Below are 18,393 nucleotides of genomic sequence, written 5' to 3' on the forward strand. Positions count from 1 at the left end.
GAATAAATTGTGGTTACAAAAGTTCTTGACATCTTAGAGCATTATTTTTGCCTGAAATAAAGCATTTGCCCCCCCCCAAAGAGTTCTTATTTCTCAGAATATACTAAAATGTTATGTTGTTTTAAACCAATAAAGCTTCTCATTTTTCTGTAATAGCCATATTCTATGTAATTAGGTAAAACACCAAATTATAAGAAACAAGAAAATAGATGAAAAAGTTATGTCAATAGATATAAATAAAATCCAAACAATGGGAACATTTTTAGAGAAAAATATTCTTTGTAATTATAGTCAATATGTAGTTGGATCTTTAGTAAGTATCTACAAAATAAAAATCTGGATCTATTTTATGGCATCTGGGCACCAGGAAAAATTTCCTTTAAGATGGGGAAGAGAGGGAGTAAGTGAGAATAACTCAGGAATCTAAGTTAAGATGCACATGGTACTTCAAACAGTCTGGAGTCTGTCTTAATATCTAAGATGCTTTCAAATCACTGGCAAATTTTAATTGTGCATAAGACCATCATTCTGAGGCACTGTCACTATAATATTGGAGAAGACAACTTGTCAGTCCTAGGAACAAAAACGTACCTGAAGATTCATTCACTTCTCCTCATTTACTTAATCCTCCTTAAACAGTTATCAGCTTTTTACATGATGCCAGATACTGTGGTCAATGCCATAAAGATGACAAGGATTCTTGTAAGATGCTTGTCCCCAAGGGCATCAGAATCTCACAATAAGGAAACATGTCAGAGATTCAAATTCCATTGGAATAACTGTTGTCACAGATAAATGGTCCAAACTATGAAAATAACAACAACGAACACAGGAGCAGTGGCGTGGAGTGGTAAAGCATCTGCCATGCCAGCGCTAGATTAGGGTGGACCGCAGTTTGATCCCCTGGTGTCCCATATGGTCCCCCAAGCCAGGAGCAATTTCTGAGTGCATAGCCAGGGGTAACCCCTGAGCATCACCGGGTGTGGCCCCAAAACAACAAAAAAAGAAAAAGAAAAACTTTGACAATTGAAGGGAGAGACCAGGGTAGAAACTGGAGCAGTGCCAGCCGGTCTGTGTGAGTGTGTGTGTGGGGGTGGGGGGAATATAAAGCATCAGGGAGAAGCTATCTGCTCTGTATCTATCTCTATTCTCTCAGAAACCTGGATCTGCGGGCCTCCCCCCTCTGGTGAGTGAACTTCTACCTCTCTTTCTCAGAATCAACTCCCCCACCCCCATCAGTAGACTTCAGACTTCTATTGGGAATAAAAAGGTATTTGGTTTCTACTTCTCTTTCCTCTCCTCTTTTTCCCTTGTGGGGTCCCTCAGGTGGCAGAAGCAGCTACATCACTGACAAAACAAGCAGGGCAAAGGCTATACATGGAACTGTTGCCTTATAATTCCAGCACATTCTTTCTGTGAGGGACATCACATTTAAGTCATTCTGTTTGACTTCCGGCAACATTTTTTGTCTTGAGCAACAGTATGGTAATAATATCCAGAGATTTGAATAGATTTGAATAGAGATTTGACCTGAAGGACCAGTCCATTAGGAAGCTCACTACAAGTAGTGGAGCACAGTTAGGCTAGACAGGAGACCACTAAGACAATTATAAATGGAACTAATCACACTGGACAAGAACTGGGCACAGAAATAAAGAGATAGGCACAGGATCCCTTCATTAAAATAGTGCAAACCACAGAATCTAAAAGGGGATGAGAAAGAGGTAAAAAGAGAGAGATAGCCAGGGAGAGGGGAGTAAAATGCCTGCTCCAGAGGCAGGCAAGCTGGCAGGGGGGGGAGAATAGAAGGGAAACTATGACATTGGTGGTGGGAAATGTGCACTAGTGAAGGCTGGCATACATTGTAAGACTTAAATTTAATCATGAACAACTTTGTAACTATGGTGTTTAAACAAAAGAAGGGAAAAAAACTGAACAGAGCACAGGATGGTGTGACAATGTCATCATGTTCATGGCCTAGAAGACTTGATCTGTGTCCTAGAGTCTATATCTGCCCTGGCATCCTCAGAAACACTTGAGTCAAGAGCTCTTTTCAAGTGAAATTGATTGACTTGAAGTCGACATCCCCACCTAAATTACTCCAAGTCCTAAGAACACTTACTCTGCAGTAATCCAAAGTTGCGATGTATTCATAAGATCCTAGAGATAGCTCTGGCTTCTCATAGTGGTCCAGTCTTCTTCCCATGTGGTCCAGATGTTGAAAATAGAATGGCGGAACTAATCAAAACAAAATAGAAAAGGAAATCTTTTGTTTTCTTAACACAGGCAATTTAGGTCTGTTCTCAAAATTTATTATGGGAGGAAGAGAGTATTTAAAAAAATTTTTTTAAGTTGGAATGCAGTATTGCTAGATAGCCACTATTTAAGTAACATGCCTTAGAAAGTACAAGGATTTTCTAAAAACTCTCTTGCCCCTTCTACAAAATTACTGATAACAAGGAACCATCACAGACTAAAGACATCACAGTATGTGTGCTTTGCTTCGGTCACAGCCAGGCTTTGTTTTTGCTTAACTGCCTCTTTAAAAAGGAATTCTGGCTTTTCTAACCATTTGAGTTTTTAAGGCACCTAACAGAACCACACACTAGTTATTGGCACAACACTATTAACTACAATTATTTATTCCTCTTTAATGAAGTGATGCCTTCAGCCACAGGGGATGTGCATGCCAATCTGCTCATGTTTGGGTTGCAGAGTGGTGAGGATTACTGTATTAGGAAAAGGCCACTCCACAGCCATCCCAGCTGAGAAGTTCTTAATTTGATTCAACTGTTAAAGAAAGTTCATTCTGGCTAAACCCTGGAAGTCATCCAATAGCACAGGAACAATTATGAGTCACATACTGAATAGTTGGACAAATATGGCCTGGTATCTCTGAGCTTCTGCTGTCTGAGATTAATAGGGCTGGCTACTAAACTGCTGCTAATACAAGTCCATGGAATACCTCAAAATGCCCTGGCTTTAAGCATTTCATAAAGAACAATGTTTTCCTTCAGAAAACTGCAGAAGTAATGTCTTTTGTTCTGAAACAACTCAGCATTTTTCACTGGGTATTTTTTCGTTTTTGTGAATAATGAACAGCATGAAGTACAGCTGGACTTTAAAGAATTTTTTACTTTAGAGTATATTTATTTAAAAAGTTGATTTTGATATATATATTTGGTTTTTGGGTCACACCCGGCAGTGCTCAGGGGTTACTCTTGGCTCTATGCTCAGAAATAGCTCCTAGCAGGCTCGGGGGACCATATGGGATGCCAGGATTCGAAACGCCTTTCCTCCATGCCATCTCTCCGGCCCCTTTGATTGATTTTTTAACTTGATTATTCTCTTTTATTATTATATCCTGGTCATTTTTAAGTTAGTTTTTTTGTTTTGTTTTGTTTTTGTGGCCATATCCAGTAATGCTCAGGATTACTCATAAAAGAATGTTTGCCATGTGAAAGTTGCTATCAGATCAAAAGAAACTCAACATCTCTGTCTCTGTTTCTGTTTGTCTCTGTCTCTGTCTCTCTGTCTCTCTCTCTCTCACACACACACATACACACACTCACACACACACACAAACACACACACACACACACACACACACACACACACACGAGCTCAGGGCTTATTCCTGGCTTTGCGCTCAGGAATTAATGCAGATCAGCCAGGTGTAAAGCAAGTGCCCAGATCGGGCTACAATATTTGTATTTCTCCATCTTCCTCCACCCAGGCTCAGCAGAGGCAACTGAAAGTCTACTTTGTTTAGATAAGGCACAGCTGGTTTATTTTGTATACAAATACACACAAAGTTTCAACGTATATATTCCCCCCCCCCAAGCTTAAATATCTATTTCACTGCTCAGAAACTTTCACTGTGAGGACTCAGGGCACAACTTACCATCATTCACGCAATTGCAGAATCCACACTGATACCGCCTTCCACCCTCGATGAACTGCATAAAGGGGCACATGTAGGCTTTGCACCTGTTGCATCTCACCGGACCACTATCACCATGATTTACCAAGAAAAGTGGAGTCTGTGAGGAGCAAGACAAGGGAAGAAAGAGGCAGGTAATGGATTAAGAGAGAAGTGGGAACTGGAGCAATAGCATGTGTAGGATGTTTTTGCCTCACACATGGCCAACCCAGGTTTGATCCCAGCAACCCATAAAGTCTCCTAAACCTGCTAGAAGTGACTTCTGATCACAGAGAAAGAAAGTGGTTGGTAATTGGTTTCACAGATCCTAGGTCATCATCGCTTGGATTTTTTATGTGTGTGTCTTTTTTGTGTCTTTTTGTTTGTTTGTTTGTTTGTTTTGTTAACTGTGCTCAGGAGTTACTCCTGGCTCTGCACTCAGAAATCTCTCCTGGCAGGCTCAGGGGACCATTTGTGATGCTGGGGATAGAACCTAGGTCCATCTCAGGCCGGCTGCATGCAAGGCAAACACTCTTCCTCTGTGCTATCTCTCTGGCCCCAGGGAACTTACTTGCGGTGGAGCCCAACAGGGGCTCTCACATGAAGCTATATACTTCATCCCTGCATCACAACCTTAACCAGGCTTTGGACCTTATTTTGTTTTGTTTTGCTTTGCTTTGGGACACACCTAACAGGGATCAGGGGACTATGTGGTACAGGTGATCAAACCCACACACCCCTCATGTGTGCTCTGTCAATTGGACTCTCCTCTGGTCTCCTTGGACTTGCCAGGCAAATGAGACTTGTAATTTTTAAGCAACACCCAAACAAAAATTCATCTAAACTTATATTGCAATTATAAACATACAAACATATGTACAAACATATGTACATTGGTATACTGTTTATGTATGTGACAGCATAGTTACCTGTCTGCAGAAATAGAAAGTAAAATGATGGCAATAGCACTCAATAAAGCTTATATTAACAATATAACCAACTTTAATCATTACTTTTATGATTACATAGTTTACAAAAATCAACTCAGAATGAACTAAGAAGTGAATCAGATCTGATTTGTCAAGTCATTTTGCAGAGCAGTTGAGATCATTCCACAAAAGAACCCACAATATGTCTTCAAAATGGCATCTGAGGGCCAGAGTGATAGTAATTATGGACAGGTTGCTTGCCATACAAGCAGCTGACCTGAGTTCAATCCCTGGCATCCTATATGACCTGCCAGGCATGATTTCTAAGTGAAAAGCCAGGAGTAATCCCTGAGCACAATCAAGTATGACCCAAAAACAAAAACAAAAATGCACCTGAAGGAACAGTGAATCTCAATCTTCATGCAGAGAGAACCAGCCTGTATTCCTGCTTACTTTATCTGCTGAACAAACTGTTTCACAAGGCATCTTTCATGCAATAGTTCAGACCCTGCCAGTTATAAAAGAAGCATCCTGACTTCTGCACAGGTTTGGGTAGAAGCAGTTGAACTGTTTTATGTTTTAGTTCCATTTTAGTAGCAGAGCCAAGAATAAACCCTTAGCACCACCAGTTGTGACCCAAAATTTAAATCAAATAAAATAAAAAATAAAGAGTTCAATTACTCAATAGAGTCTAGAAACACTACTTATCTGCTAGACCAGGCAGAGGTCAGGGAAGGGAAGCCAGCCTGGTTTTCAAAGAACAGATCTACACAGAGGCAAGTTTGCCTCAAATGATGAACTTGTCACAACCAACACCAAAGCACTTCAGACTCAGCAGATTCAAACCTGTAGAGCTGCAAAATGAGCCTCAGAAATAAAACTAGGCTCCAGTGACAACGACATCTGTCAGCAGGTAGATACTTATCTTTCTCTCTTCAGTGATGGATAGGTAAGTGGGCAATTCAGACAACTGAGATGCCAGGAAAGAATGTTAAAAGCTTTTTCGACTGTTTACAGTTTCTTTTGGGGGCAGTGGGACAAGGTGCTTTTCCCCCCACCACTGCACTATCTCATTTCATCTCTCTTAACCTGGCTGCTTTTTCCTGGCTCTCACCAGTGCCTGCTTCTTTCAGCTCTAGTAGGAGGCACAAGTGCAAAAAACAGTGAGACAATTTCCTGAGCTGGGCTTTAGTGTGTATAACTTTTTTTTCTAAGAAAAAAGGAAAGGGGGACCAAAGTGATAGCATGGTGGCAGGGTGTTTGCCTTGCAAGCAGCTGACTCGGGACAGGCCCTGGTTCGATCCCCGGCACCCCATATGGTCCCTGAGTATGCCAAGAGCTATTTCTGAGTTCAGAGCCAGGAGTAACCCCTGAGCACTGCTGGGGTATGGCACCCTCCAATGAAGAAAAAAAAGAAAAAAGAAAAGCCATGTAATACTTTACAAAAGGTTAAGTCAATCCCTAACCACTATCAAGATCAGTTCATCATATTAGGTTTTTTTAATTTTATAACTGTGTAAATATGCTTTAATTATGTGCCACCCCTAATATCTTCCCACCAGTTTTTTCTTTTCTAGTCTTTTTATTTTTAAATTTTTAAGGGGGTTTGGAGCCACATCTGGCCATGCTCAGAGCTTCCTCCTGATGTTGCTCAAAGATCACTCCTGGCAGAGTTCAGGGAACCATACATGGTACTGAGACACAACTCCAGACAAGTCAAGTGCAACTTCTCTTCTTTTTTCCTTTTTTCAGCCACAACCGGTAATGCTCAGGGGTTACTCCTGTGCTCAGAAATTGCTCCTGACTTGGGGGACCATATGGGACATCGGGGGATAGAACCGCGGTCCGTCCTATGCTAGCGCGAACAAGGAAGATGCCTTACTGCTTGCACCACCACTCTGGCACCTGAATCTTCTATTAAAAAGAAAAAGTAACGGGGAAGAGTGGAGCCCAGTAAACCTCTTCTGGCTACTGGTTCTGTTTTCATGTGTCCTAAACTATGCACCATCAAAGTGCTCGAAGGCTATGAGAAAAAGGGGGTTTAAGGTTTGCTCTGGTACTTTGAGAGTACCAGGACTGTACCAAAGATGCGCTGGTGCTAATTTAAATCAAGATGTTCAAATGTATGAGATTGTGGTCTTTATTTGTTCATGCATAGTACCATGATCTATTGTAGACCACAAGAAAGAATATAGTTCACTGGAGGGAGAGGGAATGAAGCTCAATGTGCTAAAAGAAGGGATGTGAAACTAAAGGAGTAGGAGGGATAGCTCAAGTGGTAAAGCACATGCCTAGCATGTGAAGGGGATTGATCCCCCTTCTCATTTGTCCCCCTATCGCAGCACTGCTGGGTGTAGCCTAGGTGGCCCCTATAATAATCAACCCAACAAAAATAAGTGGTTTTTTTTTAAATAAACTTAAAATGAATAGACAAAAAGATGTATCTGTCTATAGTTCTTTGCAACTACTAATTTGATTTTTTTTAAGATTGTTTTCATATATCATCTGTTCTATGTTCCAGAGTCATGTTAACATTTATATGGTAGGTGTTGTGTTACTGTGTGACTCTGTGAAGTACACAACCTAGCTTCATATGAAGATATTAAGCCACAAAGCATGCAAATATGTCATGAACAGGATGCATTGCCAAATGTGCTCCTTAGCTAAAGGCAAAGATAATCTTGGCATGAACTGTATTTTGCAAATAAAAATACTCAAAGAAAATAGATCACAAGTAGAAAAAAAAAAAGCCCACATGGGGATTTTTTTTTATCAAGTTTGTGACCTAGTATTTTTGTTTCAGCAGCTCTGTAATTAAACTCTGCAAACATATCCTTGTTCTCTGGGCTTCATTGTAGAAAAGCGAGGCATAACAAAAAACAGTTAAGTAATTAACTGTAAAATGGATGAGACCCACACGGAATAGAACAAATCCACTAGGTGGCACTGTGGAGCTAAATTTATTTTACATAGCTCTAATAATACTTAGATGAGCTTATGCCAGCTATTACCATCACAAAGTGAAGAAACCTATGCTCATAAAGAAGCCTGATTAATAATTTAAACTATTCTGAGTGAAACAAAATAAAAGTGAATGACAAAATGTAGGCTCTAGTAGGGCATAGGTAACAGAAATCACAGCAGGTTATTAAATTCTCTGACTTAGTCAAAGAAAACCTATTTTACACTTGATCTTAGCCAAAAGGCTGAGAAACGATGGGGAAACCTATTTTAAATGTCTGGGAATCCCCTCCCCAATTTTTCGTTGACTGGATGGATGAAAATGGAGGAATTATGGGACCACAACACAAACTTTAAGTCAACTCAAAGACGGGACATGTGAGGCTCCCCATCAGCACAGGGGGAGCTGGGTTGACAAGTGACAGATGTGGTGGATTTCAAAGTACACTGTCATGAAGAAAGAATTTCCTATTTTAGGGGGTGGGGTACCCCCAATAGTGCCGAGGTTGCTCTTGGCAGTGCTTAGGGCAGCACATGATGATAGGGATTCAACGAGACCCCCAGCCCTGCATGAATGATTTCTTCCCTTGCCAGGAGTGATTTCCTGAAGCTAAGACCTGCCTTCTGGTTCAAGTGCAATTCCCAGGCAACGGTGCAAAAGGCAAGGCATAGTGGCCATGTGGCCATGGGGATTCTCCTGAGTAAGGAATGTTCCTTCTGCCTTGATCAAGGAGATGGCTGGGAAGAAACTATCCAATTTTCCTTTGTTCTCCATCTGTACCACCTTCCCACCTTCCGTATTTCTTGGCTCCTGAATTCAAGAGGTCTAATACAAATTCATCCACAAACACACTGTAGCCAAGTGTTCTTCTGTCTTCTAATGCTTGTATTATACTTGTGAAAGAAAAATAAAAGGACACATTTAAAAAAATTTAAAGGACATATAATAAAAAGGACATATTTTCTACCATGTATTTCCCTTCTCCCCACTATCCTTTAATTTCCTTCACTAAAATTGTTCAGAGAAAAGGACTGTCTTGGGATGATACAGGAGACCTCAGGAAGAGAATTCCAATGGTAGAGCAGAAGCCTGACATGTGAGAGTCGTGATTTAGACCCCTGACGTCGGGTGCTCTTCTCTGCACTGCTGGGAGTAGCCCTGGTAACTCCCAGTACTGCCAGGCTCCATAACAAGCAAAACAAACAGCTACCAACACATGGTCAATATTGTGTGTCACTAAGTATCTGAAAGAAATATCTCCACCACATATGACTAGGAAAAGCAAGGTAATGTTTGTCTGTATGGGGATCTTAAATCAAACGCAAAGACACAAAGCAAATGCCCAAATGTAAGCTGTGGCCCCAGCTAGGTCAAAGATCCTACACACACCAGTTTCATTTCCCCAGGAAGCACCGCAAACATCTATCACTAGCACCAAAGTCTCAGGAGTTAATTCCTTTTGTTTCTGGTCCTCGATTCCTCAGGTTTCAGGTAGTTAATTCCTCTTGGCCTGCAGCTGCTCAATTACGCAGCTCTGTCTCCAGAAATGGTCAGTTGGTCATTTGGATTAATCGGAGGATCTAAGTGGAATTGGGAAATGGTATATAAAAATCCAGGATCTGTGAGGAACAACTTTCCTGTAAAAATGTCCAACATCCAAACTATTAGGCAGGACAGAGGTACCAGACTGAGTCACCTCCCCAACGCTTATGCCCACAAACAAACATGAAAAGGATTGACCACCCCTAGTATAGAGATATCCAAAGGGAAGAAGAGGGAGAAGCAGCTTGTGTGTTTGCTATTTTTAACTTTACCAGATAAGACTTTCAGTTGGCCCACAAGGGACAGGGGAACGCCAGAGTGCCAGGTTATGAACTATAAGGATTTTCCAACAGCACGGCTCTTGCAGTTGACTTTTCAAGGTTTCTTTTCAAGGACAGTAATACAGAGTAAGATTCCAGAATACCTTCAAAATAAGTTTATGCATCTCCTAAGAGAAATACAGGCTGATACACAACAGAATTAATTAATTCCAAGAACATATTTGTATTTTCAAGGATTCCTGGGGCCCTTGCTAACCTAAAATTTTGTGTTTTTATTTTCAGAAGTTCATCTTTGGCTAGTTTGGGTGTCAGAGGTACTTTTTGTTGTTGTTGTCTGTTTTTGTTTTCTGTTTTGTTCTTGGGGTCCACATTTAGCTATGCTCAGGGATTATGCCTGAGCACTTAAATTACTCCCAGTGTTGCTTGGGAAACCATACAGAATACTAGGGATCAAACCTGGATTGGCCACATACAAGGCAAGAGAGATTGCTTTTCGTTTTTATTTTCTCTTTGACAATGCTGTCAGTCTATTTATTCTTATTATAACTACATTTAAAGGTTATACTGGCTTGAAACAAGTATTAGTTTAGTTTGGAAATTAGTCTTTTTTGCTCTAGAGTTTTCATGGTTTTATTAAATTTAAATTTATATATTTGTGTAGGATAGATTATTAGTAGTGAACATGTTTATGCAGCACATGATTTATGACAGAACTGAACATATAGCATTACACTGTGCTATTATTACTATAGCCAAGTTATCAAATAAATGCAAGATGTCTAGATTAAAAACTTAAATGACAAATTCAGAAGTCATATTTGCATTTGAACTACTGCCAGTTGTTTTATCACAGGAGATTCAATCTGGGCACAATAAACCCTAAAGTGCTAAGTTCACCAGCAAATATGTACCAACAGGGAAACTCCTTTCTTAGAAATGCCCAAAGTGTCTTAAAGCAAACACAGCTGTGACCTTTCTCCCCAGGCCCCCTGATGCTAGGAGCACTGTTCAGGGGAGAAGGTTAAAGTGGAGTCTACTAAAATCTGTGCAAGAGCAGTTCCTGGGAATAGGTCAACTGAGAAGTCAAAAGTAAAAACACACATCACCAAATTAAAGAAGGCCCATAATATTAGTTTTCCAGAATGGTGGGCCTACAGAATTAATGGCACACAAAGACTCTTTAAGAGAGAGGGGGAAAAAAAAAGATTGTTTGCCTGGATGGTGGGCTCTTCTGATGCAATCTTTGAAGTTAGGCATCTATTAGCAAAAAATGCAGCCTTGATATTCTTGCTAGAACAGATGTTAGAAATGAAGAAGTTGCTTCCTTTCTCAAGGAACTGGAATAGTCAGGAATTTTCTAGAGTCCAGAGCCACGTTTCCACATTTCTCTTAAGCCTCGCTGCTCTGTTAAGTTATCTCGTGTCCCTGAGAGAGGGATTACATTTTGTTGTCTAATTATAGGCCACAGGCAGAGGACATGGCTAACTGCAGCAGGAATGCATCAAGTTCCACAGATGATGGATATGTATCTTAAACACAGAACCCCTCTGAACCCAATCTGCCTCTGCCTAAGAAAAATAATTGGCACTTCTGCTCAAAGTTCCTCAAAGGCAAGCTGTAAAAGGCTCCACTTTCAAGATGAAAGGGTGAAAAATAATAAGCCTAGAGGAAAACTCCCTTTGCTTCCTCTGCACAATTACAAGTTTAAATCTTTTCTCCTCTTTGTTTCACTTCTTTATACAGTCGTGAATGGTAAAAGCATCTTCAAAATATTTCCTATGTGCACGGGGCAAGTCTGTGTGTGAACGAGAACTGCACCTGGTCAAGTGGGCGGCTCCATTAAGTAAAACCTAAAACCTAATCTGAAACTTTGTCTCTCCTCCTCCTCCTCCTCCTCAGGTAGTTCTCATGCACACACACACACCCCACGGTAGTCCTTGAACCCCCTTTTATTTTCCATCATTCTTACATTCAGTATTTGTCTTCTGATCAGGTTAACTGAATTCTCTTTCTATTAACACACAACCTCAGGACCCCGGATGTCGCTCAGCAGTTGGCAGTTGCCTTGCAAGTGTCATATTCTGAATTTTTTTTTTCTGGCATCACAAGTCAATTGACAGATTAAAGTAGAAGTTTCACAAGAAAAGAAATCTTGTCTCTGGTGTTTACTGACATATCTCAAAGGACACACAAGGCTCATCTTGGTGAACAAGGAATATTTTTTCAGTTAAATTCTCCTTGGCAGTAAGTAGAACAAAATGGGCACTGCTGATACATGAGCACATTCATAATGACGGACTATTGTCCAGATTCTGTAGTATAGGACAACTGAAAAACTTTGAAAAATCTGTAGTTATACAACTAATTGTTAGTGATTATACCAGAAAAAAAGCAAGTGGCTATTTCCGTTTGCAGAGAAGGCTCCAGTGAGTGTGAGGCAATAATCCAAAAAGAATAGAGTCTTTTCCTGGAAATTGCTTTCAGAGTGGGAGACTTATGAGTTCTCCAGCTCCTACAATGTCAAGGTCAAAGTTCTTCAGTCACCATCCCTGGTGGGCAGCCCTGGGCTCTGGCGGGGCCACTTGCAAGTGAGACAGCAAATCCTTTGAGATTTAATCTGTTCTGGGCCAAGAGCCAAAAGTGATGGGACAGAGAAACTTGAGCACAGGGTAAAAACTTAAAAAAAAATTTTTAATTAAAATAATATGTGGAACCAAATTCAAAAGTGTCTAGGAAAATAAGTACATTCATATATTTATAACATATCGAAAAATGAGCTGGAGAGAGAGAAAATGAGTTGGCGTACCAAATAAATAATAAAAATTCACATAGATGGCGCATTTTATATCCTCATAGGTATGTTTGACTTTTTTTTTGGTCACAACTGGCTATGCTCAGGTGTTACTCCTGGCTCAGTGCTCAGAAATCGCTCCTGGCAGGCTTGGGGGATCATATGGGATGCCAGGAATCAAACCACCATTAGTCCTGGGTTGGCTGTGTGCAAGGCAAATGCCCTACTGCTGTGCTATCTCTCCGGCCCATTTGACATATTTAGATTTAAAAAATCTCAAAACCTTTCAAGTTATATAAAAGACAAACATATGGAATAAACAAGCCCCAATAAACAAAGACTATGTTCTACTCATTTTGTTTTGTAGGGACTAAGTTTAGGGGTGCTCAGGAAACCAGGGCTTTCCAGATGAGGTCACCTGGCCTGGTCATGCTCAGAGGCCACCAGAGCCACATCAGAGATCATCAAGGGTCCAGGGGCATCCAGTGCTAGGATTACACGTAGGGCCTGGCACAGGCCATGCATATGTTCTATCACTTGAGTCACCTCCTTTACTCTGTGTTACACATCTTAGACTGATACTTTCAATCTGCAGCAGTAACTCAGTTCATGGTTAAGAAAAGTAAACCTTGTTGGGGGTAAGTTCCATGATATCTACATGCCATACATTTCTTCTTTCTTTTTCTTTTTGTTTTTCTGGGCTACATCTGGTGGCACTCAGGCGTTACTCCTGGTGCTGTGCTCAGTAGTTATTCCTAGTGGTGCTTGGGGATCAAACCCAGATCAGCCTCTGCAAGGCAAATATCCTCCCCACTCTGGGTCCCTGCAGTACTTTTCTAACTAAGATTCTTCTGTATATCCTGTGCTTTAGAGAATTATTGATCAAGACAGTCAAACATGCTCTTATTTTTCCCAATAAAAATATTTTAATCCTTTTTAAACTTGCATATGCCATATAACTTTCCTCTTTTTCATTAGTATGCACACACACATACACACTAGATTTCCACAGTTACAATGAGATGACAGAAAGCAAACATCAGAGTAGAGAATAAAAGTGAAACCTAAGCCAAATGTAGGAAGAATTTTAGTGTCCAAAAGACATTCCTTAGGCAGCTGTTAGCCAACTTGTTACAGCTGTTTCATCTGCTAGCAATCTTAAACGCAAGCATAACAGCAAGTTTTCGTTAGGCGCATATGTGTGGGAAATAAAATATTTTCTTTGATATGGAACGTGGAAACTCAAGCAAACGGCAGATGTTGGATAAAGAGATAATGCGAAAATGTAAGGTCCCAGGCTCAGCTTCACTTCTGGCCTATTCCTATTACTATTCTAGCCTATTCCTTTCTTATTTACTTCATCCCTCCCTGTGTGTGTATCAAAAACAGCATTTTAACACAGAGGTCCAGTATAGGTTTTGGCATAGATATCTACCACAAAAATATCACCAAATTTACTTCACATCCAAATTCTATTTTATTCACATGTGTCAATGATATTGCACAATAAAAATAAATGAATTATTCACATAACACAAAAGTGTCCAGGAACTATTTTGGTCCTTGGGAATATAATTCTGAGCAGTATCTGATGTCATCCCAATCCTCATGAAACCTACTGGGAAAAACCAGAAATGAATACACACACACACACACACACACACACACACACACACACACACACACACACACACACACACACGTTGCAAGACATCAGAGATGTCTAGAGCATCAGAATGCCCTAGAAAGTGATTCTGAAGGGTGACCTTGAACAGAAATCTTTGAGTTGAATAGACTCAAAGAACAGAATATTTTTAGGAGGTTGAGGGAAAATTCTTCTGGAAAATTTCCAAGATGCACTAAAGTGATATAAATGCTTACATTATGATAGCTTCTTCTCATAAATAAGTAATAGTAAATAGTGGCTATAGGGCCAGAGGAATAGCATAGTGGGTAGAGAATTTGCCTTGCACATGGCTGACCTGGGTTCAATTCCCAGTATGTAATTTCTGAACAGTACTGAGTACAAAAAAAAACAAACAAAATAAAGTTGCGTAGTATTAAATGATAGGTATGATGCTACATTTATTTTTTAACGTAAGTTAACAGCAATCCTTTGAAATTGTATATGGCTTACAATTGTTGGATCCACTTCACTTTCTTGCTCTTCCTTCTATTAAATACGCAGCTGGAATCACCATTTCTTTAATAACCCTTTTCCAATAAACACATTCCAGGAAGACTGAATTTACTGTCTTATCTTTACTTCTCTTCTTAGCACATTTACCTGAGATCAACAATTTGAATACTAAGCAAATTTTTCTATGAAGGAATTTAATGTGTATAGCCAAATCCTCTTACTAATCTTTATAAAAATGTTAATAAGGGTAACTCTCATCTCTTATACTTCCTTTTGAACCAGTAAGGGTTAAATGTTGCTACCATTATTAATTTCATCTACAAGAGAAATGAGGTTCAAAAAGCAAAGTCAATTTTTCAAGGTCACACAGGCACAACAAACCCCCTTCACGGGACACCCAATTTCCTGCTGTCACTCCTTACTCAAAGCAATATTATACTCTTCACAAAGAATCACTTTAAAAGTGGCATATCCTTCAAAGAGAATTGGATGTCACTAACAGGCACTCTATGAAACAATGATTCCAAAATAAAGGTTTGTAGTGAAATTTCTCTTACTTCTTCCATCCCTATTTCTTTTTAAAAATAGGATTTTGTTTATTCATTGTCCCCCACATTCAATGATAGACTTGGTTAGAAACATTCAAATAAAAAGCTTTCAGGCACTTGACCTCACTGAACTTGATTATCAAGAGAATGCGGCAACTGTATAAATGTTAGACCCAGTATTTTATAAATATTCACATAATTTACAAGGAGGTAAAAAGTCATGAAACTACATTAGTATATTTTTACCGATTCTAAGATCCCATCAATTCACCACCATCCTGGTGCTGGGCATTAAATCCAGAATCTCATACATATAAGGTAAGTGCCCTTTCACTGCCAAATCCATGGCCTCTAAGTTTTCATCCAAAATGAGACACCCATATTTCCAGTTGAAAATGGCATGTGCATGCTAAAATGTCATTAATAATACCCTGCTTTAGTTTGCTGTGGTACCTGTTTTTCTGGGCCATCTCTGGCAGTGCTCTGGGGGCTTTCTAGCTCTGTGCTCAAATGATACCTTCTGGTATTCAAAGACCATTCATGATGCTCAGGAATTGAACCAGAGCAGCAGTCTAGGAAGCTACATGGAAAGCAAGTGCCCCACCTCCTGTATTATCTCGCCAGCTTTATATTCCTACTTTGTGTTTGTTTGTTTGGGGCCTCATTCAGTTGTGCCCAAAGCTTTTCTGGGGGGGGGGGGCAGAGATTTGTGTTTGGGGCCACACCCAGTGGTACTCAGAGGCTACTTCTGGCTTTGCGCTCAGGAGTTACCTGGCTCCGTGCTCAGAAATCACTCCTGGCAAGCTCAGGGGATCATATTGGATGCCGGGAATTGAACACAAATCTGTCCCAAGTCGGCCACGTGCAAGGCAAACACCCTACCACTGTGGTATCTCTCCAGCCCCAGTGCTCAAGACTTACTCCTGGCTTTGTACTTGAGGAGTTGGGGAACCATATAGGGTTACAGGGATTGAAACTGATTGATCATATGCAAAGCACACACCCTATCTGCTGTATTATCACTCTGCCTGCACCCCCATTCCTATTTCAGAGCTGCTAAAATATGAAACTTAGAATTAAGGCAAGTGATGGCTAGAAGGCTCCTAATTGTTTTTTCTTCTGTGGTGGGACCTCCCTGGTAGCCACTATGTATTGCCAAGGAGTTGATCTTGATTCCTGTCTTAGTGAGGATGACAGCATCACACTCAGCTGCTAACAGATCATAAAACCCACACCTACAGTCAGAAATTGTTAGGAGAGGACACCTTTTATTATCATTCCTAAAGTTATTCCCCATTTGATAAAAATTGAAGATACACACCGAATTATTTGATGACTAAGAAAGTAAGTGTGGCACATTGAGCTTCTAAACCATGACTTCCAAAAGAATTCTAATTACCTACTGCCAAACAAACATGCTTTTCCCTCTTTATCTACTATCTGCCATTCTAAAAAGGGATGGCATTTTGCAATTTGAAAAAGCAGCCAAACCTTTTTTCAGAGCATTGTTTGAACAGTGAGAAAAACCTCTAAGGAATAAGATTCCATTTCTCAGGTAACTTAATCCATTCATTTTGCCAAATTCTTATGTTAATCATTTTTAAATTGATTTTTTAAATTGAAATCCACCAAAGTGAATTCAAATAAGAATGCATATATTCAAAATAGATTTAGACATTTGAAGATTTCATTCAAAAAATAACGTCATAAATCTTTAAAAGTTCTTTAAAAGAAACAGTATACACTTTCTTTTCAGAACATATATACAAGTTAGCTAGATGTAAAAAAATACATAGTTTCACAAACATTGTAACTTTTTTAATTGAATTGTAGACTTCCTTCTACTAAACATACAGAGAAATCTACTTTGGTTTGGAATACATAATTTGTTCCTATGAATTAATTTCTCTTTTTTGGGGGGGTGGGCTAAGATTGGGTCACTCTGGCAGTGTTCGTAGCTTACCCCTAACTGTACTCAGGGATGACTTTTGGAGATATTTGAAAGAACATATGTGATACCAGGAAACAAACTGGGATCAGCTGAATGCAAGACAAGTGCCTTAACCCCTTTATTATCTCTCTAGGAATTTCTAAGAACATAAGTCTAAGTATAATAATAGATAAAAATCCATGCTGAATGACCCCCAATCCCAAAGTGGACAGTAAGGGAAAACTAGCAGTCTTTCTGATTGATGAGATATCAGAGCCAAACTTCTACCTCTTGGGAATGGAGGACCAAGGTCAAAATAAATAGCATGAGGAGACCTAGTCACTTTCAAGGTACCAAACTTGTGCTTCATCATTAGATTATTACCTTCCATTGGGCATTAGAGAAAGGAGTTAATTTTTATCAGCCCTTGAAATATCCTGTACGGTAAAAAATGTTTTTCCTACTTCATTCACCATTCTATTATTTACTATGAAATACAATTGATCTTTGAATTGATAATAGGGAAGAGGGATGGAATACTAATGTACCACGTACAGCATAAGCTCTGCATATAATTGCATATATACTGGCTCCACATCTAGGCAGTCAACCAACAAATATCCAAGGTTGGCTGATTCCAATAATAGAGCCTCTGTATAGAAAAGAAAATCTGCACAGCTTACCCCAAGGTGCTCAAAAAATCAACTGGGGAAAAAAATCCTCATTAACATAATGGACTACACTGCAGAGAATGTCCATTAAATGTGAGGTAGGATGTGATATATCTAGGATCTCTGACCTTTGTAAGAATCAGTAGATTTTAAGTGGCATCTAGAGTTACTTAAAGGTATTTCAATAATAACACATTTATTAATAGACTCAAATGATTGCCAAGAAACAAAATAATTAAACCCCTCTGTGCTAAGAATATTAATTCAGAGGCCTAAAATATCAGGAGGTCAACCACCATTATCATTGGGCTTCTCTTGGCTTTTCAAATGTTGATCCAACACTGAGAAAATAGCATCTGTAAGAAATAGCATCTCTAAGGAAGAAATGTCCATCCTACTGCTACATTCTGGTTGGTCTTTGCCTTCCTAGCATACTGAAGAATTCCAGCCAAAGAACAGGAGAACAGAGGTCTTACTGACAAATAAAAAAAAACACAAGCCCAGGCCTGAGTAGGTATCATGTTTGCCTTGTATGTAGCTGACTCAAGTTCGATCTCATATGGTCCCTCAAACCTGTCAGGAATGATAATCCCTGAGCACTGCCAGGTATGGCCCCAAAACAAAAACAAACAAGAGAAAAGCTCACAAGCCCTATGTATTTTAATGGTATCACTCTT

At 39.7% G+C, this 18,393-nt stretch overlaps 1 protein-coding gene across 1 annotated transcript in view; it reads right to left on the reverse strand.

Moving 5' to 3' along the window:
• Window positions 1-18,393, reverse strand: part of SEC24D (SEC24 homolog D, COPII coat complex component) — an 85,838-nt gene that overhangs the window by 30,724 nt on the left and 36,721 nt on the right. The window contains exons 8-9 of the mRNA XM_049786848.1: window positions 3,905-4,043; window positions 2,123-2,238 (exon numbers count right to left, since the gene is read on the reverse strand). Coding sequence (XP_049642805.1) covers window positions 2,123-2,238; window positions 3,905-4,043 — 255 coding nt within the window. The remainder of the gene's footprint in view (window positions 1-2,122; window positions 2,239-3,904; window positions 4,044-18,393) is intronic.

The sequence above is a fragment of the Suncus etruscus genome, chromosome 14, assembly GCF_024139225.1.
Source record: "Suncus etruscus isolate mSunEtr1 chromosome 14, mSunEtr1.pri.cur, whole genome shotgun sequence".
Classification (NCBI taxonomy): domain Eukaryota; kingdom Metazoa; phylum Chordata; class Mammalia; order Eulipotyphla; family Soricidae; genus Suncus; species Suncus etruscus.